At 48.1% G+C, this 23505-nt stretch overlaps 1 protein-coding gene across 3 annotated transcripts in view; it reads left to right on the forward strand.

Annotated features, from left to right (window-relative positions):
- The window catches only part of chd6 (chromodomain helicase DNA binding protein 6), a 38008-nt gene extending 14737 nt beyond the window's left edge, over nt 1–23271 (forward strand). Inside the window, exons 17-49 of one of the 3 annotated variants that reach the window (XM_052076261.1) lie at nt 58–201; nt 376–474; nt 566–722; nt 956–1166; nt 2403–2598; nt 2671–2835; nt 3034–3213; nt 4033–4143; nt 4228–4430; nt 4639–4719; nt 4840–4964; nt 5049–5208; nt 5379–5468; nt 5614–5717; nt 5789–5918; nt 6661–6736; nt 6820–6880; nt 8510–8906; nt 9076–9284; nt 9444–9541; nt 9619–9843; nt 10293–10760; nt 10856–11089; nt 11955–12195; nt 12539–13201; nt 13510–13658; nt 14009–14296; nt 14921–15475; nt 16919–17152; nt 18121–18261; nt 18457–18561; nt 18640–21491; nt 21602–23271. In XM_052076261.1, the coding sequence (XP_051932221.1) occupies nt 58–201; nt 376–474; nt 566–722; nt 956–1166; nt 2403–2598; nt 2671–2835; nt 3034–3213; nt 4033–4143; nt 4228–4430; nt 4639–4719; nt 4840–4964; nt 5049–5208; nt 5379–5468; nt 5614–5717; nt 5789–5918; nt 6661–6736; nt 6820–6880; nt 8510–8906; nt 9076–9284; nt 9444–9541; nt 9619–9843; nt 10293–10760; nt 10856–11089; nt 11955–12195; nt 12539–13201; nt 13510–13658; nt 14009–14296; nt 14921–15475; nt 16919–17152; nt 18121–18261; nt 18457–18561; nt 18640–19665 (7326 nt within the window). In that variant the 3' untranslated portion in view covers nt 19666–21491; nt 21602–23271. The remainder of the gene's footprint in view (nt 1–57; nt 202–375; nt 475–565; nt 723–955; nt 1167–2402; nt 2599–2670; nt 2836–3033; nt 3214–4032; nt 4144–4227; nt 4431–4638; nt 4720–4839; nt 4965–5048; nt 5209–5378; nt 5469–5613; nt 5718–5788; nt 5919–6660; nt 6737–6819; nt 6881–8509; nt 8907–9075; nt 9285–9443; nt 9542–9618; nt 9844–10292; nt 10761–10855; nt 11090–11954; nt 12196–12538; nt 13202–13509; nt 13659–14008; nt 14297–14920; nt 15476–16918; nt 17153–18120; nt 18262–18456; nt 18562–18639; nt 21492–21601) is intronic. The other 2 variants (XM_052076263.1, XM_052076262.1) reach the window with 2 other exon arrangements.
- The last annotated feature ends 234 nt before the right edge of the window (nt 23272–23505 follow it).

A 23505-nucleotide genomic window follows, 5' to 3' on the forward strand; every position in this document is an offset into this window, starting at 1 on the left:
TGCGACCTGTGTGTTACTTCCTTCCTGTTGGTCCCATGTTCTGGCTGCTTGGGGTAGGAGCACAAGGTTCTGCTGACGGGAACGCCGTTGCAGAACTCAGTGGAGGAGTTGTTCAGCCTGCTCAACTTCCTGGAGCCGCTGCAGTTCCCCTCGGAGAGCGCCTTCCTTGATGAGTTTGGGGACCTGAAAACCGAGGAGCAGGTACGGCCTTTTATGGCTTTCACTGTTCGCCCAATCAAAATGGATCTTTAGCGTCTATAGCCGTCATTAGCACGGAATGTGATAACCGTCTCCGATTATGGGGAAAAAAGTATTTATATAAAATTCCCACCCATGTGATCTTTGTATCTTAATCTTACTTTCTTTCCCTCCCAGGTGAAGAAGCTTCAGGCCATCTTGAAGCCCATGATGCTAAGGAGGCTGAAGGACGACGTGGAGAAGAACCTGGCCCCCAAAGAGGAGACCATCATTGAAGTACGACTTTCTTCTCTCGCTTTCTTTGTCCCCTCCGCTCCCACTCCAAGAGGTTACAAATTGCCCACGTTTGCCGTCCGTCCTATTGCAGGTGGAGCTGACCAACATGCAGAAGAAGTACTACAGGGCCATCCTGGAGAAGAATTTCTCCTTCCTGTCCAAAGGAGCCAACCAGCACAACATGCCCAACCTCATTAACACTATGATGGAGCTGCGCAAGTGCTGCAACCATCCTTACCTGATCACCGGTGAGGCCCAAAGTCTTGATGTGATGAAACGTGACATAGCTCTGTTTATCCTTTAGCAGCTGTCTCGCCTTCAAAGATGGCAAAAGATCACGTTATGCAAATGAAAAGAAGACCCGCTTGCGCAATATATACATGTGTGTGTGTGTGTATGCATGCTAACATATAGTGGGAAAAGCCATAGACGGCTAGCGGAAATTAGCATAAAGGTCTCTGTGACTTTGCTGTCGTGATAGGTGCCGAGGAGAAGATCGTGGAGAGCTTCCGCAAGAGTCACGGGGTGGACACGTGCGACCTGCAGCTGCAGGCCATGATCCAGGCGGCGGGCAAGCTGGTGCTCATTGACAAGCTGCTGCCCAAACTGCTGAGCGGCGGACATAAAGTCCTGGTCTTCTCCCAAATGGTCCGCTGCCTCGACATCCTCGAGGACTACCTCATACAGAGGCGGTGAGTGCGCATGTGCTGCAACCTCATCTTAGCGCAAAGACACTTCCTTACCGGTTACAGTCCTTGGGCGATCCAATACAATTTCTTACAGGTACAGTGCACTCCGCTTAATAGAACACCGGTTAATAGAGTAATCCGCTTAATAGAGCAAAAGGCTCTGGAACCGATTTGCCTAATGCAATTTCCTATAAAGATACTCCGCTTAGTAGAACAGATCTCCGCTTAATAGAACAGGCCGTAAGCAATGAACATTGTAAACTAGTGGTTTTCGAAGTGTAGCTATCGCGAGAAGTGTAGCTATCGCGATACTGTACCACTATCGCGAGAAAACGCGGTAGTTCTAGCCGTATACAGTAACAGGTAGCACGCTCACTCCACACATAGACACACGCACGTCACAATGGCTTCAACTTCATTCAAGAGACGAGGGCTATCACCTGCGGATAAGAAGGACATACTCAGACGATACGATGCATTGCCGGATTCTCAGAAGGTACGCCCGCGGTTTCCAGGACTTCCCTCTTATCCAGCGCATTGAGAGGGAAGTCAACCGCAAAGTTACGGACTCCTGTTTCCAGACAAAAGTAACGACATTTTTCTCGTGATTTGAGATGTTTGACTGAAGTTGATTAAAGTTGTTGTTTTGTTGTTTGATTAAAGATATGGACGTCCACAGTCGAAATATCTCTTCTAACTCGTCAGCAGGGGTTTTTCTGCGTGCATAACTTGGTCGTCGAAGTGTCTGAAGGTGTACCTAATAAAGTGTCTCCGGTTAATAGAAACCCCGCTTAGTAGAACAGAAGCGCTTCGGCCCAATGGTGTTCTATTAAGCGGAGTGCACTGTAATAGCCGTTGTTTGCTCTAATTCACTTACTGACAGATTACAGTCATTGGTCGCTGTAATACACTTATTAACAGGTTAGTAAGTGTACTCAACAGTCATTGGTCGTTCTATTATCTTAACTAACTGGTTGAATTTGTTGGTTGCTCCAATAAACATACGATAAGTCATTGGTCAATGTATAACACTTCACAATCGACATCTTTACAATATGGGCAGGGTAATGCACTTAGTATCAGGTTCCATTCATTGGTTGGTCTGATTCACTTAGAAGCAAGCTCAAGTTCTTGGGTGGTCTCATAAAAGTATGTCCCATGCAATTATAAGAAGATAGTTGGTCCACTTTTTAATAAAACTTAATGTGTGTGTTTGTTTGTGCGCGTACCTGTCCTCAGCTACACGTACGAGCGCATCGACGGGCGCGTCCGCGGGAACCTGCGTCAGGCGGCCATCGACCGCTTCTGCAAGCCGGACTCGGACCGCTTTGTCTTCCTGCTGTGCACGAGGGCGGGGGGTCTGGGCATCAACCTGACGGCTGCGGACACCTGCATCATCTTCGACTCGGACTGGAACCCGCAGAATGACCTACAGGTAGCCGCGCGACCGACTTTCCTCAAGAAATTCAAAGCAGGCCTTTTTGAAAATGCCGTCCCTGCCCGCCAGGCTCAGGCGCGCTGCCACCGCATCGGCCAGAGCAAGGCCGTCAAAGTGTACCGCCTCATTACCAGGAACTCGTATGAGCGGGAGATGTTCGACAAGGCCAGCCTCAAACTGGGCCTTGACAAGGCCGTCCTCCAGGACATCAACCGCAAGGGCGGCCTCAATGGGGTGAGAGGCGGCGCTGGCACATTACAGGAAACATAACAATTATTTTGTTTGATATGGAAATTACGATTTCACAAAACCATCATTCAATGATTTCAAAACTTTGTTTGAGACTTGACATGGACCTGATCGGATTGGCAGATCTTTAGCATTTTATTTGTGGTTTTGGCGGGCCTGTGACGGTTTTGGGTGGCGGCGCAGGTGCAGCAGCTGTCCAAGCTGGAGCTGGAGGACTTGCTGAAGAAAGGCGCCTATGGCGCTCTGATGGACGAAGAGGACGAAGGCTCCAAGTTCTGCGAGGAAGACATTGACCAGATCCTGCAGAGACGCACACAGACCATCACCATCCAGACTGAGGGCAAAGGGTCCACATTTGCCAAGGTAGGCGTCGACCACAACACCACCTTCAAATCTTTAGCTGTTCTCAAAGTCCTTAAGAAGTGCATTGACTGTATAATGCACTTCTTAAGGACTTTGAGTCTTTGATCCAGGATTTAGATACTGGCCAATTTTATGCAGTCCCTTGGAGTTTTTGGTCTAATACAGTTAGTTATAGGCAACCGTTATTGATCTGTCCCATACACTTGTTACTAGGTCCAGCTTATTGTTTGTTCTAGATTTGAAGTCGTTGGTCAGTTTAATACAATCCCTAAGAGATAGTGGTCTATCTAGTACACTTATTAACATGTTCAGGTTATTTCCTGGTTTACGATGTCGTTATTGGCCAGTCTTTTTATCGCTGACCATAGCTGTATCGTCGTAGGTGTCGCTGTTTGTATTCCAACAAGTACAGTAGGAGACGGAGCAGTGTCATCCACCTATCCAGCAATTTTCCGAACCACTTGGTTAGCTTTTAGCTTGGCTGTAGCTCGACTTGGCTGACCCACTTTTGTTGACGTTGCATCTGCCACCAACCAAGTCTGACAACAGTCCAAAGAGATCACGCTCATCGGTTCATCTGTGTAACTGGGTCCCTCAGTAATGTTCTTGAGAAAAGGTTAAAAATATGGAAATTCTGACTATTTGTTCTGGAAGGGAATTTCAATAGGTTGGCAGCTCTGTAGACCCTAGCAGGTGCCACTGACTGAATCGGTTGATCTAAGTCTGAGTTATTGCTCAGTCAAATACAGTAACTGACGTGTAGAACTTTTTTTCTGTGTCTTGTGCTTTTTTTTTTTTTTTTTTTAATTCCTCCCCCAGGCCAGCTTTATCTCCTCGGGTAACCGCACCGACATATCTCTGGATGACCCCAACTTCTGGCAGAAATGGGCCAAGATAGCCGAAGTGGAGATTGACTCCAAATCGGAGAAGGTACAAAAACGACGACCAGGCTGAGTTCCGTCCATCCGTGCTAAGCATGTTCTTTCTGCTACTACATGGCGGCCGTGTGTGCAGGAGTCGCTGGTGATCGACACGCCCCGTGTTCGGAAGCAGACGCGACACTACAACTCCTTCGAGGACGATGAGCTGATGGAGTTCTCGGAGCTGGACAGCGACTCGGAGGAGAAGCCGTGCCGCACCCGACGCCTGGGAGAGCGCACTCGCCGCTACCTGCGCGCCGAGTGCTTCCGCGTGGAGAAGAACCTGCTCATCTTTGGGTACAATTGCATCTTTGTCAGTTAGGGCTGCACTTAGGCACGGGCCCATTGCTCGTTTGATGCTATACCGTGACAAGATTGAGTTGAGTAGTTTATTCACGGAGGCGGAAGAGAAATCATGATGATCAAGTAGAAGTGATACATTTTGCTGAAAGAAAAAGGAATGTATTGAAGATTACTGAGTCTTTGATCTTGGCGGTGCGTGCAGGTGGGGCCGCTGGAAGGACATCCTCAACCATGGTCGCTTCAAGTGGCACCTGACCGAGAGAGACATGGAGGCCATTTGCAGGTCAGCCACAGACTTGACATCACTGATGGATCATTTATATGTTTGATGACTGGTCAATCAAAATTAAATTGGCAATATTTTATAAGAGCATTATGTAACGCGTCTTTTTTTTCCCTTCAGGGCTTTGCTGGTTTATTGCCTGAAGCACTACAAAGGTGACGATAAGATCAAGAGCTTCATCTGGGACCTGATCTCCCCCAGTAAGGAGGGCCAGGACCAGGACCAGGAGCTGCTCAATCACTCCGGTTGGTACCTCAGCCTTCTTAAACGCTGTCTGTTTCCATCAAACACACCTTTGATTTACCCCCAACCGTGTGTCTGTACCGCAGGTCTGTCCGCTCCGGTTCCTCGCGGACGCAAGGGCAACAAAATCAAGAGTCCGTTGAGTGTTCCTGAGCTGAAGAATGCCGACTGGCTGGCCCACTGCAACCCTGAAGTCGTTCTGCAGGACGACAGCTACAAGAAACACCTGAAACAACACTGCAACAAGTCAGCGCAGTCCTATCTTTTACTTTGTTGGCCATTAAAAAAAAAAAATAGGAGAAAATTCACCCCTGAAGTGATTTTTATTCAGCATTGCAAAATTTGGTAGACAGTTGTATGATGACATGACAGTTTGAGCTCTCCTCACCTTGAATTGTATTTGTGTGTTGGCGTAGGGTTCTGTTGAGGGTGAGAATGTTGTACTACCTGAAGGTGGAGGTTCTGGGTGAAGCAGCCAATCAAGCTCTGGAGGGCACGGCTGCCAGGTATGAGACGCCACCTCAGTCCACATCAGCGGTACTCAATCATTTAACTGCCGTCTCCGTGCCCTCAACACACACAGCCACACATTATTTAATGTTTTAATGTCAGAGCTCCATGCTAACATTAATATCCATCCTGTGACTCCAGCAAACTGGATGTGTCACTGCCCGACATCGACTACATCGAGATCCCGGCGTCGTGGTGGGACGCAGAGGCGGATAAGTCTCTGCTTGTAGGCGTCCACAAGCACGGTGAGCTCACTGACATGATGTTCGATGCACGGAAAACGAAGAAAGTTTTTTAAAAATCTGCACCTGAACAGGCTACGAGCGCTACAATGCCATGCGCGCCGACACCGACTTGTGCTTCCTGGAGAGGGTCGGCATGCCCGACGTCACCGCGCTCTCGGCCGAGCAGGGATCAGGAGAGGCGGCCGCCGATGTCACTGACAGGTACCGCCATGAGTCAACAAAAAGAAAGACGTGACTTTAACAATAATCACAAAAAACAAAACGACAACAAAAATCAAAAACAAAAGACAAAGATAGCCGGAACAAAGACTTCTGGCAATTAGTTAGATGCAGACAGGCACAGTAGAGGCATGACATAAGTAAGAACAAAAGAACAGCACTAAAAGACCACAAAAAGCAAAAACAAAATGCAACAATAGTAGTAGGGGTGGGCTCCAATTTTCAAGAATTGATTGGAACTAGGACTAACGTTCCTATTCTCCTGGAAACAACCAAAAGTGAGGCAGCATACAACTAAATGCTGGTTCAACTCAAAGGTACAATAAGTCACCAGCTAAGGTGTGTATTGAGTACTCTTTTTTTAAATACTGAGTGTGTGTTTGCTCTAATAGGAACAAATGTGTCCATCGCACAGACAGAGAACATCATTTTCCTTAAACCTCAAAACCTGGTGCTTTCAAACATTCATTTCATGGTTTTCAATAAAAAAGCTCTCTAGTGAAAGAAAATTAATGACATAAATTCAAATCCATAGGCTTGACATTAATACTCGTTAACAAAAAACGGAATTAAAATCTTTGGACACATTCAGTCATTTTTATCCAAATCAATTCAAAAAAACAAAAGACAACAAAAACCAGGAGACAGAGAGAAGAGACAACTAGAAGCAGTAGGAAAAGACAAGAATTAAAGTGTGTGTGCGTGTGTATGTGTATTTTTGCAGTGTTGCAAAAGCGGAAGACGTCAGCGAGAGCACAAACAGTAAAAGTGAAGGCGATGACCGAGACGACAACAGCAAGGTTTGTCGTGCGTACATCCTCCTCATCCTCTTCCTTGTACTCGTCCGCTCTGTGACCTGTGCTTGTTTGCGCTCTTCGTTCAGGGAGAAGAGAGCTGCTTGAGCACTGATGCATCCGACAAACCGGACAATGGCGCTGCGTCAGGTCAGTCGCCCCTTTCAAGCACGCCTTACCATGTTGAGCCTCTTTACGCACAGTGTACTCCATATTTGAAAAGGCCCAAGCGAAAAAATAAATAAATAAATAAATAAATAAATCACGGGCGGCCCGGTAGTCCAGTGGTTAGCACGTCGGCTTCACAGTGCAGAGGTACCGGGTTCGATTCCAGCCTCCCTGTGTGGAGTTTGCATGTTCTCCCCGGGCCTGCGTGGGCTTTCTCTGGGTGCTCCGGTTTCCTCCCACATTCCAAAAACATGCGTGGCAGGCTGATTGAACACTCTAAATTGTCCCTAGGTGTGAGTGTGAGCGTGGATGGTTGTTCGTCTATGTGTGCCCTGCGATTGGCTGGCAACCGGTTCAGGGTGTCCCCCGCCTACTGCCCGGAGACGGCTGGGATGGGCTCCAGCACCCCCCGCGACCCTAGTGAGGATCAAGCGGTACGGAAGATGAATGAATGAATGAATGAATGAATGAATAAATAAATCACAGAACAAAGCAATTTTGATGAAAAGCACCAGCAGGATAAAAATGGAAAATTATGCTCCATTTAGGTTTGAAAGGCAGTTAAATGGAACAATTATGTACATTCATTCATTCATTCATTTATTAGGCAACGATATCAGGCGACGATAGGAAAATGTGGGCCACAATACTTTACTCCATTCCATTATCCGTAATCACTTTCTGTAAATTGTTTGAAAATGTGAAGCGCCGATGGCCAAGTACAAGAGAAGCAAGTCACAGTGTGGGTACTCGATTATTCATTCATCTTCCGAGCCGCTTGATCCTCACTAGGGTCGCGGGGGGTGCTGGAGCCTATCTCAGCCGTCTTCGGGCAGTAGGCGAGGGACACCCTGAATCGGTTGCCAGCCAATCGCAGGGCACACAGAAACGAACAACCATTCGCACTCACACTCACACCTAGGGACAATTTAGAGTGCTCAATCAGCCTGCCACGCATGTTTTTGGAATGTGGGAGGAAACCGGAGCACCCGGAGAAAACCCACACAGGCTCGGAGAGAACATGCAAACTCCACACAGGGAGGCCGGAGCTGGAATCGAACCCGGTACCTCTGCACTGTGAAGCCGATGTGCTAACCACTGGACTACCGGGCCGTCCCAATTATGTACATTTTTGTGTAAATGACACAGACAGGAAGATTTAAAAAAAACAATTTCGCAAGATTGGCATATGAATGGCACTTACAGGTCTCTGTGTGAAAGGCAATGGCAGTTACAAATCAACCCTTTTGCAAGATCTTGGAAAGGTGCTGTTCTGTGTGTGAAAGATAGACAGGCAGATACCTGTACAAACAGCAATTTTGCAGGATGCCTGTGTGAAAGGCACATGTAGATCTCCGTGTGAAAGGTACAGGAAAATAAAAAGCGAAACTTGCAAGATCTGTGTTGAAATCACTTGCAAATCTCTACCCGAAAGTTACAGGCTGATTAAAAAACAAAGACTGGCAAGCAGATTAAAATAACACTTTTGCAGAATTTCTTCGCATGAAAGGTGTAGGCAGGTGGGGAAAAAAAAATCACCACTTTTACAGCTCTCTGCATGAAAGTCAAAGTAGCCTAACGGAGATGTTGTATACCTTTGACGCTCCGTAGACTCGCACGTGTCGGCGGCCGACTTGTGCGCCCAGGACGCCACGCTGGTGACAACCACGTTCGGTGCGGGGTCGGGAAGCGGCACGGGTGTGGCGGCCCTGCATGTGGTCCACGCACGTCCCCTTTGGCCCGCCGGACCGGCACTGACGGCCCGCCTGCGCCGCCTCATCACCGCCTATCAGCGCTTCACGCTGCGCCGCGAGCCCCTTCTGCGCCCCGATTTCCTGCTTCACGACAGCCTGGCAGGTCTTGGAGTGGCGGGCGGCGGCGGGACAGGCGGTGCCCCTCTCGTGCACCATGTTGGGGGAACGCTGGCCTGGCAGCTGGGCGAGGAGTTGAGGCGCTGCACCGCCAGCCATGCCGAATCGGACGCCGTTTTTCTGGAGTGGCAGAGAAGGTGAGGGGATGATTGACACATGACTTTGTCAATACTTTTGCAGATGTCAAAGTGAATGACTCGTGCAGATAGAAATGCAGATCTCTGTCTGAAGGGAACCGGCAGTTTTTCCCCCCCTCTGGTCAATGTGTGTGAAAGGCATTCCAACAAGGTGTGTGGTGTTTGTCAGATGGAGCCGGCGCGAACAGATGGACTTCTACCGCACCGTGTCGTCCTTTGGCGTGGCCTTCGATCCTGAGAGGAAAGCCTTCGACTGGTCGCAGTTTCGTGTACTGGCGCGGCTAGAGAGGAAGACGGATGACAGCCTGGAAAGATACTTCAACTCCTTCGTTAGCATGTGCCGCGCCGCCTGCAAGCTGCCGCCCAGGAAGGAAGAAGGTGACCAATAGCTCCTGTCCTGCACATTTCATGACACCCCGACCGTAAATCTGAACAAAAAATACATACATTTATACATTTGAAAAACAAGACATGCCCTGGTCTTTGGTGGTCCTCTTCTCTGTCTGATGTTTTGATTTCATCTTCTCTGCCGCCCAGGTTTGACAGACACCGCCATTCCGGTGGAGCCTCTGACGGAAGAGCGAGCTGCTCGGACCTTGTACCGCATCGAGCTTCTCCGCAAGATCCGCGAGCAGGTGACTAAACGAATAACTTCGCAAATCAGTAAGATGCCAAGCGAGCTGTCCAACGCGGGCGTCATCTTCGCCCTCAGGTCCTCCGCCACCCGCTGCTGTCGGCCCGCCTGCAGCTCTGCCGCCCGTCACTCTACCTCCCTGTGTGGTGGGAGTCGGGAAAGCACGACCGTGACCTCCTGGTGGGGGCAGCGAGACACGGCTTGAGTCGAACCGACTTCTATATACTCAACGACCCGCAGCTCAGCTTCCTTGAGGCCCACCGCAACTACGTGAGGGGACACCATGCCACGCATCTTCACAGGGTACGTCAGGGGTCTGTGCGATGGTTGACCCCCATTCAAATGTTAAAAACGATAACTAGATTTCAAACATCAAATGATAATCTGTATGTGGATGAACTAAGTGTTTAATCTGTTAGGAAAACGTTTATTTGCAGCTGTAGTATGAATAAATTGTCATTGAAGGAGTAGCTTCTTCAAAAGCATCAATCAGGAGCTGTCATTTTCAAAAAGAATTCACTTCCGCTCATGTGATTGTTTATCTGGGTTAATTTTTGTCAATGCCAAATAAACAGTATTTGTTTAATAAAGTGTAATAGAGGAAAAAAAATACAATAACTTTCAATGTTAATCCAGTTTTTATTCAATGATGAATTTATTCTTGAGTATGTATCACAAGGGAGGGACCGCTGTATTAGTTTTTTGGGTCCCACGTGTTGTGACCAAACCTTCAATCGATCTGGCCTTCTCAGCTGCCGCCCCCCCACTATTGCCTGTACGATGGCCCCCAACCTCCAGAATACCCCCAGCAGCCCTCCCAGCAGGTCGCACCTTCCTCGGCTCCCTCCTCTTCGTCCTCGTCCTCTTCCCACCTCCAAGCTCCACCTCCGCCCCCATTGGATGAAGCGAACTCTCCGGGCCTGGGAATGGTTTCCGCCGCTCGGGGAGACTTCCTGGACTGCCCCCCGCTGGAAGAGAGCCTAGCCGACCTGGACCCCATGTCTGCGGAGGCGCTGAATGGGGGCAAGGCCTCTAAGGACACCCTGAATGGTTTCCCTTTCAACTCGGCGGCTGGTGGTCAGAGCATGCTCAACTCGTATGGCCGATTGGGGGGTGCCGACCTCCGCTCTGAGCTGAGGAGCGACGTGCTGGTTGGTGAGCAGGGATCGTCTGAGGAGACCGGGCTGTTGCCGCCGTCCATGGAGCTGGATCAGCTGCAGGTACTCGCTTCCCTCACCACACATCACCCAACAAATGGAAAAAACGTGACTCTTTCTTGTCACGTATGCCAGTACTGAACGTGCATTGTGTGCAGGCGCCCTGGGACAGCGCCGACCACTCCAGCCCCGCTCACCACATGTTCAACGAGTCCGACCCGATCCTGGGTCCGACTGGATTCCTGGAGGAAGAGGACGAGGAGGCTCCACGGGGCGACGGCGGCAGCGGGGACGGAACACTGGAGGAGTGTCTGGGTCTCCCTCCCTCGTCTTCGCCCTCTCACCCGTCGGCTGCAGACTCTGTGGAATCATCCAGCTTCATGCTCTTTAAGGTTTGTGCCGCTTACCAGGAGTTACACCGATATCAATATTCAGAAAACCAACATGTCAGTATTTGTTTATTATACATACAAAATAAACAAAATATTGGGTCACAAATGTCCGGGTCGGAAGCATGGATGTTAATTTCCGAACCCAACATTGTCCAGCCATCTGTCCCACATAAATCCAATTTTTAAATGTAAAAAATAAATAAAAAACGTTGATCTGATTCATTGATTCATACAAGGGCGGCCCGGTAGGCCAGTGGTTAGCACGTGGGCTTCACAGTGCAGAGGTACCGGGTTCGATTCCAGCTCCGGCCTCCCTGTGTGGAGTTTGCATGTTCTCCCCGGGCCTGCGTGGGTTTTCTCCGGGTGCTCCGGTTTCCTCCCACATTCCAAAAACATGTGTGGCAGGCTGATTGAACACTCTAAATTGTCCCTAGGTGTGAGTGTGGGTGCGAATGGTTGTTCGTTTCTGTGTGCCCTGCGATTGGCTGGCAACCGATTCAGGGTGTCCCCCGCCTACTGCCCGGAGACAGCTGGGATAGGCTCCAGCACCCCCCGCGACCCTAGTGAGGATCAAGCGGCTCGGAAAATGAATGAATGAATGAATGATTCACACAAAATAATAAATTATTGACAACAATTGTTAGTTGCAGCCCTAGTTGTCCTTATATTGTTGCAGAACAAAATGTTCTTTGGGTCATGAAAGATCAGTCAAAAAGCAATGAAATGGACTGCACACAATGTGGGGAAGCCTGCTTTGAAATCGTTCGAATTGGTTCACAGATTAGCCACAGTCGGCAAATGGTTGTGGGAAAATCATGCTCCAATGGCAAAGCACGGTGAGATCATTTCTCTGGTTTTTGATCAGGACATTGGCGTGAGCGAAGAAGCCGGCGTGGACCAAAGTGACCTGGCGGCGAGTCCCCTGCCGCCCTACATTCCCCCACACCCTCCACTTTCTCCCACCGATATCACGGGCCACCAGGATGATGTCAAAAGGCAGAATGCGGGCGGAGGCGGAGACAGCTTCAAGTTTGACACCAAGGGTCAAGACGTGAGCATGGAAAAAGGCGGCATTCTACTTGAGGACCGATGTGATGCGCATGAAGGTATCGGCACACACAATTGTATCATTCATGGCTACTACATCAAATTACAAGAGTCTTTCCAGGAAAGAAAAGAATGATGGAAATCTGCGGATATACGTTTCCTAAAACAGAATTATGGTTTCTAAGCCTGGATTATAGTTTCAAGCCAGTGCAAGGATTTCACAGTCGGACTTCAAGCCACGAAATTGCAATTGTTTGAAATTGCAGTTTGAGTGTGAAATTCAGGTTAGGCTTTCAAGCAGGGGCGGTCAGGTTGTTTCAAGCAGAGGCTAAATGTCAAACAGAGTTTTGACATTTAGGTGTCTAGCTTGTCTTTCTGATTTTTGTATCTGTGACTTGGCAGCTGTTCTTCCAGGGCTGCGTTTGCCTTTGGACTTGGCACAGATTAGCGCCGGTGAGCCCCCGTCGTCAGCACTGAGGAGCCCGGAGGACGGCATGGAAGTCCCAAACCAGCTTTGTCCGGACCTCATGTGTCCCATGGAGGAGGTGGACAACTTGATGTTTGCGGAGGAAGAGGAGGAGGACGACGAGGAGCGGACCAGCGTGGCTGAGTTGATGGTCGAGGCTCCCGGAGAGCTTCTCCAAGGCGACGGACATCAGAACGAAGAGCCCGTTACTGACCGGATGGTGGACCAGTTCTGTCTTGTGGACGGCACCGCAGCGGACCGCCAGGACGAGCCAGTGGGCCTCCCCTCGGAGGAGAAACCGGATCTCCGGATCAAGACCGAAGACAGGGACCCTGAGACTAGCTTCGTCAAGTCAGAAGATGTTGCCGCTGAATCGGATAAAGCTGATTGCAAAAGTGAATCTGTTGAGACGGAGATCCGTCCCTTTAAACGGGAAATTCTCAGAACCACGGCCGAGGAAACCAAGCCAGACAGTCTGGACTTGAGTGGAGTCAAGATGGAGAGTGGGCGGGACTTTTTGGAGGCCAAGACGGAGCAGGTGGGCCTCACTGTGGATCTCAGTGGTCAGCCCAGGGATGAGGACACATCCTCCTCGCCAGGTAAGCTACACATGCATAGGGATCTTTCAAAAGATACAGCCCACACAAGAACAAATTTTGCTTGTACAGTACTCTGTGTGCTCAAAATAAATTTGAGATACTTTCCTTTTTCTCTGAAACACTGATTAAGGTTAATTGTGCATTATCCCTATTGATGTCAGAAAGGTATTTTTTGTATAAGGTCTCATTTTGACTATCATCTGGGCTGGGAGAATGACCACTATGTGTCAGGGTTTAATCATGTGCTTGGGCTCTGCCAGCCACCTGCGTGCCGCTTGCTGAGATGTTGATTCTGAGGTGTGTTCCAGTGGCGACTGTGGAGGACTATTCTGGAAGTCCTGGCTTCACGGCTCCCTTTTCCGTGTGTGAGCCTCCCGAAATCCACGATGCCCGGGAGCCCACCATTGCTCAGCTGCTCCAGGAGAAAGCGCTTTACTCCTACTCTGACTGGCCCAAGGTATTCGGCTCGCTTTATTGCTAACATTTGAAAATTATATTGCATGACACATCCAGTCGACAAACTATTTCTCTTAAAACATTTATTACTCACAAGATTGGTTGTTCCGAATCACGAACTGCCACACTGTCGTGTGGTGTTCCACAGGGCTCCATTCTGGGGCCTCTGCTTTTCTCACTATATCTGCTCCCATTGGGTTTCATTTTCAGCAAACCACTTTCAAATTAGTGTTTCAAGAAGCCAGATTCCGCTTTAAAATGAGAGTTTGAGTATGTGGTGCTATTTCGATTGGGTTAGTGTTTCAAGCTATGGCGTACATTCCCAGAAGTTCTTTTATTTGGTCCCGGCAGGACCGCGTGATCATCAATCGTCTGGACAGTATCTGCCACGCCATCCTGAAGGGGAAATGGCCTTCGGCCAGCGACCAGTATGACTTGCCAGCCTCCGTCTGCACCAACCACTTGGCCCAGCAACACCTCCAGCGGACCGCTTTCATCCCCGGTACCGCCTCCTGCACCTCCTCATCCTCCTCTTCTTCCTCCTCGTGCTCGTCCTCCTCTGGCCAGGCCAGGATCCAGCAGGCCAATCCGGGCCTGGCCTTCCCCATCATTCCACCTCCTCTCACCAGGCTGCCCAAGGTGAGCTGAGGCCAAACAGCTTTTCTGCTTTACGTCCTGCCTTGTGAGTTTGTCTGTGTGTGTGTGTGTGTGTGTGTGTTTTGAGAATGTGTGCACACGAGTTGAATTATTTTGTAAATTAATTGATGAATGGGGCTTTTTCAAAAAACATGTTTTGATTTCCATACCTTTATTCAAAAACAGGACATTATTTCATATTGACACTGAAGAAAATGGAACCAAACAAATGAATTGGGGTTCATTTCCTGGTTTGGTCTGTATCTTATGAAAAATTTGGCCTAAATGTTGATGATTTATTTTTTCCATAGTAAAAACTAATTCAAAGTTTAAAACTAAAGTAAAAACTAAGTAAAAATTGATTAGCTATTCATAACCAACCTGCTATCATGGAGGACCACAGAAATCTGAAAATATTTACTACTGAGAAGATGACATCCTGAGGATTTCCACAACTTTAAATTATAAAAGGTCCGCTCATAAAAGAATGTAACTTTTCCATGTGGAACTGGCTTCAGAAGCAACATTTTGATGACTGTGTGTACCGAATGTCATGGTGCTTGTCAGTGTTATTGTTTTGTGTTTTAACCAGCCCATTGTTCTTGTGTGTCTTGTCCACCCTGGCAGTATTCGGGACGGGGCGGCGGCCGCGGCGCTTGGCGCCTCACTTCCCTCCCTCTCTTACAGGAGAGACTGGTGGCGCCCGCCTTCCTACCCGAACTCAAACGTGCCGCAGGACGGCGCTCCTTTGACTACGAAGCGGCGGCAGTGGCGGCCGCAAAGGCCTTAGCAGGGAAGGCGGTGACGGTGCCGTCCTCGGGCAGGACCCCCGGTGGGGACGCATCAGCCAACCAGCGGGCTGGTGCCCTGTTGATGAACGGTTGGCAGGAGGCGGCCATGGATCTTAGCAAATCGCCGGGCGACTCGGTCGCTTCTGGGTCAGGGGACGCTGCCCGCAAGCTTCCGCCGCCCATTACGGCGCCCCTGGCGGGCTCTCCGGGAATGGACATGGCAGGAATCCTGCAGGCTGGACTCATCCACCCCGTGACTGGACAAATTGTTAACGGGAGTCTGAGGGGAGATGATTGCCTGAGGAGGAGACGGGGACGAAGGAGAAACGTCGAGGCCCTCTACTCAGAATTCACCAAAGCTCAAGCCATGCACCTCCCTGACACAGCACAGGTAACTCAGTCTACACTTTGGGTGTCATAGAAAACCATTAACCATGCTTCTGCAGTGGAGAGAAAAAGACTTTGAATGCAACCTGCAACATGTGCAACTCAGTTGAAAACAAAACATTTTTCGAGAGAGGCGATAACGCGATTTTTCAGCTGTTCTAGTAGGCTTTTCCTATTATTTTTGTAGTCTCATCTGACAGCACAAGCGGTGGTCCGCAAAGAGCTTCCGCAGCATCAGAGGGATGTCATTGTTCAAAGGTATCAGTCGGGGGAAGGGTACAAAAGAATTTCCAAGGCATTAAATATACCGTGGAACACGGTCAAGACGGTCATCATCAAGTGGAGAAAATTTGGCACAACGGTGACGTTACCGAGAACTGGACGTCCCTCCAATATTGAGGAAAAGACAAAAAAAATGGTCAAGGAGGCCGCCAGGAGTCCGACAGCAACAATGAAGGAGCTGCAGGAATTCCTGGCAAGTATTGGATGTTTAGTGTAGCACACTTCCGCCTGCTGTATTCAGTAGATATAAAAAGTCTAAGGGCCTTTGTTCAAATGCCAGTTTAAAAAAAAAAAAAAAAAAAAAAGGGAAACTCTTCCCGCCGTTCATGTGACCTATAACCTTAATTGGAATAACAAAGCTTCTGGGGATGTGGCTGTGTTCAGACTGAACCAATCACATGCAAGCTCAAGTTCACGGGCGGTCGGTAAACGCCTCCAACCATTCAAGCTTAAAGTACCGTACCTCCGATTAACCCCAAGCAGAGTTCAGATGTTTGAATAGGCTTCTCCAGACTTAAAAAAAAAAATCTTTCTACCAGAAGCCTGACGTTTTTGTGCTAACACTGACTGCTTTTCGGAACTCTTCATAATTCCCTATCACCAAAACTTGGCATTTGACAGGGGTGTGTCGACTTTTTAAATCCACTGTATGCCTGGCTGTGTGTTGAGGAGGCAAGACGTACTGTCGGCATGATTCATCTTACAAACAACGCAAAAAAAATCCGAGCTCGTCTACCTTTTGCAGAAACACGCATGCCATGGGCTGATGCAACCAAGGTTGAACTTTTTGATCGATTATTCAGTCTGCTTTTATGGATAATGACATAAACTTGATGATATTTATGGTCTCTAAACGATTCAGGGTTATTCAAAAATAATTGGATATTCACTTAGTTGTTGACCCTAATTTAAAACCCTAATTTGTACCATGCTGAGAGACTCCGAGGGTGTGCATATTTATGCATGAAGGTTTCCCCTTATAATATTACTTTCTTTTTTCAAATGAGTTGTACATGAATGTTGTAAAAAGTTTTTGAACGATTTATCTCGACCTCATTTCAAATCAAGTCACCAAATCTGGCATTTTAACTGGGGTGTTTAGACTTTTTATATCCACTGCGCATCTTACATTGTTGTATCCGTGAATGTGAATGAATCTGTTCAGGGTGGCGTGGAGGCTCTGAGCCAGTCGTCGGTGTCGTCCTCCACGTCGTCTCCGTCTCCCTCGTCCTCGGAACGTCCGGTGGCACCACCCACCCCCTCGTCCACGCCCACCTCGGCACCCACGCCGTCCCACCCAGAAGTGGCGGCCATGGAGCGGGAGGTGGCCGCCAGCAAAGGTTTGATGGAGTGGCTGCGGCATAAACCGGGATACAGCTTGGACCTCCCTTTTGCTCACGTATGTTATTTTACACTTTTGGGATTTTTCTAAAAACCTGTCGTCGCTCGCACACACAGTACAAGGACGCACTGTACCAGTCTGGAGCGCAACTTGAATCTCACAACTATCTTCCGCATATGTAGAAAGTTGTACACCAGCTAGCCGTAAAGTGAAGTGGGAGGACTCAAATCAATTTGCCAGGAGTAGAATTTAAAATACAAAAAAAATGCTTTTTAATTAGGCATTTATTGTTGTTGTCAAAGAAAATTATAATAAGAACAAAAAATTAAGCACCTAAAAAACAGTGGTAATCATAATAAAGATCTGTGATTGAAATTTATTTTTTCATTCATTCATTCATCTTCTGTACCGCTTGATCCTCACTAGGGTCGCGGGGGGTGCTGGAGCCTATCCCAGCTGTCTCCGGGCAGTAGGCGGGGGACACCCTGAATCGGTTGCCAGCCAATCGCAGGGCACACAGAGACGAACAACCATTCGCTCTCACACTCACACCTAGGGACAATTTAGAGTGTTCAACCAGCCTGCAATGCACATTTTTGGAACGTGGGAGGAAACCGGAGCACCCGGAGAAAACCCACGCAGGCCCGGGGAGAACATGCAAACTCCACACAGGGAGGCCGGAGCTGGAATCGAACCCGGTACCTCCGCACTGTGAAGCCCACGTGCTAACCACTGGACTACCGGGCCGCCGTGATTGAAATTTAATTACCAGAATAATAATCTAGAATATTATTGCATAAAACGAATGCCTGAAAGAAGGACATTTTAGTGGCTCCAACAACAATAATAAAACTAATCACAATAGTTATGATTAATAGACATGAAACTAAATCCCTGGCATTGAATAAGTTTAAATTGGTAAAAAACAATAAATAAATAACAAGCATCCATGGTAAAGCTGAACCCTTGAAAGTCACTCTTGAAATGTGATCGAGTTGTGATTTTTTTTCTTTTGCATCTGTCAGGTTGGCGCGGGGGTGTTGCACGGTTTGGTGGAGCGGCCCAAGCAGCGGCGCCATCGCTGCAAAGATCCCACGAAGCTGGACGTCAACTCCTTGACAGGAGAGGAGCGCGTGCCCGTCGTGCACCGCGGCACGGGACGCCGGGTACGTCCACGCCGCTTATCCTTTTTTTGGGGCCAGTGACATACTGGAGTGGTTAGCATGATGGCTGCCTCAGACGTGGGGGGGGTCAGCTCAAATCCAGGCTCCTTGTGGGTTTAAATCTGCCTTGACACGGGCTGGCGACCACTCAATTTGTTGTCCGCTTTTTCTCCCAATTGTTGTTCTATCACCCTGCAGCTGGGTGGTGCTATGGCTCCAGCCATCAAGGAGCTGTCCCGCTGGTTGGACGCCAACTCGGAGTATTTTGTGGCTCCAGACTGGGCGGACGTGGTCAAACATTCCGTGAGTGGCAAACGCGGTTCAGGTCCAGCCTGCGGGCACCCGTTACCGATCCCATCTGACCAATTTGTGTCCCCGTAGGGATTCCTCCCGGAGGGGAAGTTCTCCCGCATCCTGACGGAACCAGTCAACAGAGACCCTTCGTCGCGCCGCCGCGGGCGCCGCCCTCGCAGCGAGATGCCCAAGCCCCTCTTGTCGGACGCCTCGGGCCTCCCGGCGCCCATCTTCATGAACGGCACCCTGATGGGCGGCGTCGATTCCATGGTGGCCATGCAGAACCTGCGCGGCGGAATGTCCGGCATCCCCATCATGGCGGCGGGTTTCCCGCACGTTTTCCCGGCGGGCGTCGGCGGGACGTCGGCAGAGGACGCAAGCAAGAATGGCTTGAGTATGTTACCCATGATGCTGCACGGCATGCCGCCACCACCCCACGGGTCCGCCGTCCAGCAGCACGCCCTCTTCAGCGTCATGCCTCTACATACTGCCTCCTCCGCTTCGTCGTCACCTAAAGTCACCACCACCGTTAGCGAGGCGGGCGGCGGCACGTCGGACGCGCCGGCCGAGGCTGCTTCTGCGCCTCCCGGGGGCCAGAATAAATCTGACCCGCATCCCGGCGGGCATCTGACGTTCAACCCTTTCCTGATACCCGGCATGTCACACGGCCTCCTCTACCCGCACATGTTTCTGCCGCATGGTGGAATCATGGCGCTACCCTCTTCTAATGACGGCTCCCCGGGGAGCCCCAAGAGGAGGCGGCGGCGAGAGCGGGACGAGTCCGATCGGGCGCCCCGGTGTCAGGAACCGGATTCGCACAAGGAGCCGGAGCCACGCCAGGAGTCAGAAACCGAATGCCGTCAGGAGTCGGAACATTCTGAGGACCTGGACTGGCGCAAGGAGCTGCAAGAGGGGCTGGAACGGGAGCCGGAGCGCTGCAAAGAGTCGCAGCAGCGGCCGAGCCAGCAGGAGGCCAAGCGGAGCCAAAGTACAGTGGACCCTTCGTTTTTGGTGCCCTCGCTGGCGTCCGCACAGGAAGGGGACTGCCATCGGCAGCCTGCAGGGGCACCGCCGGACCCACAAAGAGTCGGAAGACAGGAGCAGGACGTGTAAAGGTGCAGCAAGGAAACACTTGAGTGTAACGTTTGTGCCGTGTCTGTCCGTCTGTCAGTCGTTTGACTTGAATCCCTCTTCGTCTTCTGCTTCTGACAAGGATGATGACTTCACATGTTTGTATCGCAGGACCCCACCCCCCCCCCCAAGCGCCCCTCTGAGACATTTCCTCTTCTCTGGTTTTGTTGTGTGCTAAGCTCCTGTGAAGTGTCCACATTCAGATGGGCTCCCCGGGGCGCACACTTCACATTTCCACTTCATCTTTTCAATGTTGAAAAACTACCCCTTGCGACAAAAGCAAAGCAGAGAACAATCATGATGCACATGTTGTTTTTAGATTTTTCTTTTTTTTAACCAATTTTTGGGACGGAGAGCATCATGAAGGAGATGTATGCTTCTTAAAAATGCACACGCAGTCACTTTCTTACTGTCAAGTGTTAGAGCCACACTCAAAAGAAAAAAAAACCCCTCCTGTACCAAAATGGAAAAAAAAAAACTACCCCCAAAAGAAAAAAATAAACACGCACTATATGATGTGTTTTCACAAAATCAGGCGTATGTCGCGCTGACTCAAAGGCTGCAAACGGTGAATCCCCCCCCAAAAAAGTGACTGAAATTATTTTTTGTTTCTCCCGTCATATAAAAGATAAGCTTGTTTTGAAACGACGCTCAACCGCGGAGGACTGAAAGTACATTTCTAAAATTTACTAAAAAGCTTCGTGACGGAGTGGTCGCTCTATAGCTGTGAGTGCCACGGGGATGGCGGGGGGAGAGAGGGAGGGAGGGAGGGAGACAGAGGACAGCTTTGTGACTCGCCGTTGCCGAGCCAGGCAAGGAAAAAACAAAGCGAAAGACGGACAGACGACCTTCATCGATTCGATGTTGCAATCGTTTAACCTCGCCGAATGTTACGGTTTCAATTTTCAAATCGCCGGCACACTACAGAGAGGGATTCCTTCGTGTTGAAAAAGTCACTAGTTTGGCACCAGCTGCGAGCTATTAACACCCACGTCAAGACACTTTTTAAGAATGAGGGTATTTTTCCTCCAGATGGCGTCCCAGTAGCTTGCAATAAATGGAAACAGGAAGTTTGTACCAATCCGCAGCTTTCCCCTGGAAATATGTCATGAACTGCCATGCATAGAGTCCATAAAATGTATGTCATAAAAAAATAAAAAAAAATTAAATAAAATACAATTTACGTCATAAGAATCCCACGAGTGTTTTCTTTCCATTCATAATTTTAAGTGTTCCGGATTTTGAAAACGTACTTTCTTCCAAATTTTACAAACTTCTCCTGACAGGGGTGCTTCAAATCATCCTAAATAAATCGGCGATTTTTGCTTTGATTTGCCTGAAACATGCATCATTTTTTTTCCTTAAGGTCTGCTCTCTCTCTCTCCCCATAAACCATCCACCAAATTTTCATTTTGGCACACTTAAGCCTGGTTTTGTCAAAACACTAAAACATGTATTCCATCTCAATAAAACAACAAAAATAAAATGATCTTATCAAAAGATGTATGTATGGAAACACCCCCCCCCCCCCCCCACCCCTCCACTATTTTTCTTTTAAATAACTTTGACCTCGTCATGACATGACAACATTTTAAATGATTCAAAAACAAATGTTACTCACACAAGAAGGCTAAGTATTCCCTTGATTTTTTTTTTCTTCCAAAAACAACTTGGACTTTAGCGGAGCAGCAATACATGAGTGTATAATGACACATGTATACACTTTCATTTGACAGGAACATGGAGGCCAACCCTTGTCACCAACGTGCTTAACTATCACACACATGTGTTCAGAGTGTGTGTGTGGAGTGGCGGGTACACATTAAAAGGGAACTGCAGTGGGCCTCTGTTTATCTTTCTGTTAATTGTTTTACTATATATATAATATATAGTTATGGTTTGAAAAGTTACAAGACAGGTGTCAAACTCAAAGCCCGCGGGCCAGATCTGGCCCGCCACAACATTTTACCTGGCCCGCGAAAGCAAATCAAGCATGTCAAGTTCCATGATGCTTGCTAAAGTCTGAACCAAAATGTCAAATTGTTCGTTATTCTTGATTTCTGATTGTAAAACTAGGTATTGATCAGTTTGTTGTGCGCTGTGTATGTGATATGTGGAGGGGATTAAACATTGATATTGTTTCCCAAAATTCACAAAGGCCCTCCAAGGGAAACTGTAACTACAATGTGGCCCGCGACAAAAATGAGTTTGAAGAAAAAAAATACTGTACCCTCAAAATCCTCAAAATGTTATGTTGTCCATTTGTTTACTTAACAGGATCCAATTTTTGTAACAAAAATCTCTGGGGAGGAATTGCTTTGAAGGGACCCCTGCAGTTGGCCAAAAAACACCTAAAATGCCTGCTTCTTATCAGAATGACAGACACCTTTTATGTTGTTTTTTTTTTTCTTTTTTGTGGGTCTGCTCATGACTGACCTGTCGGCCAAATTTGATGTTGCTTGTTCAGTCAAACAGGCTTTGGCAGGTCACTGGAAATGATCAACGGGACCTTGAAACGTGCACTTCAAATCACAATGACAATTTTTTTTTTCTGGAATGGCTTGAGAATTTTTTTGTGGGCCTACTCTGACGCTACGAAATTCCATGTTGCAAGGTCAAACTGGCTTTGGGGGTTGAATTTCTGTCCCTTGAAATTGACTAAAAGCCCTAAAAGTAGCAGCTTCTAATCAAAATGGCTCCTTCCCGCAGATCAGCAAGTCCAAAACGTACTCCCCCAAAATTGAAAATTTGACACTGTTAAATTTGGTTGACCTGCAAAGATCTCGGGGGCATTTTAGGTGGCTCTGGAAATTTCACCCCTTAAGCCAAACAGCTGATTGTGAGTAGTGTATATATGTACATGTTATGTAAAGTGTACAGTAACCCTGCTTGATACTGAGCGCTCCTGCGAATCCCGAAAAAATTAACATTTCCTATAAGATGCCTCAAAATGGCACCAAAGCACTACTTTTCTGTTTCTAAATGACAATGCTCTCACTGAGTTCCATGGCATCAAGATGCTATGAGATGGCGCCAATGCACTATTTGTATATGCGAGGAGGCTAAGGCCCGTTTCAGAAAGAGCACAAAACGGCGAAAAGCAAAGTTTGGGAGTGGAAAATAGAGTACAGGGCAAAAAAAAAAAGGCAAACCTTTTGCAAAAGTGTAAACACGCGTACTGTATGTATGTACACACGTGGTGCTGTATATTGCTTTTTTTAATTTTAATTATTATTCCTTTTGGCCTTCTGCTTGCATCTCATTGGCTGACTTTGTGTGTGTGTGTGTGTGTGTGTGTGTGTGTGTTGACAGGAAGTAGTGAACATCCAACAGGGTCACATTGTTTTTTTTTTAATGACATGAAAAAAAACCCATCATTTTTGCACAAAGTCCGTGCTGTCGTGTGTGGGAAGAAGACAAAAAAAAAAAAACACTTTTTAGTTGTTGCCTTGCCACAACCTGTTGTGGCGCCATATAATTTATTATTATGATTATTATGATTATTATTACACTTTTTGCTTTGGCCAAATATTCTTTTGTCATATTAATCCAAGTAAAAGAAGAAATAAAGAAAGACGTATTTCGCCTTTTTTGTTTGTTTGTGTGATGGCGACATTCAGCAAAACACAAAATGGCATTGGAGTGCCTGTCATAAAACAAAAACAACAAAAAAATCTCATTTATGAGCTGCAGTGAACATTTAACATGATGGAGGGCAAATTAATTTCTTATTTGAAATAATTCAAATAAGCAGGATCTTATTGCCCAAATAAGGCAACTTATTTGAATAAGAAGGATCTTATTTGAATTATGGCCTGAATA

Source organism: Hippocampus zosterae, chromosome 9, assembly GCF_025434085.1.
Source record: "Hippocampus zosterae strain Florida chromosome 9, ASM2543408v3, whole genome shotgun sequence".
Classification (NCBI taxonomy): Eukaryota; Metazoa; Chordata; class Actinopteri; order Syngnathiformes; family Syngnathidae; genus Hippocampus; species Hippocampus zosterae.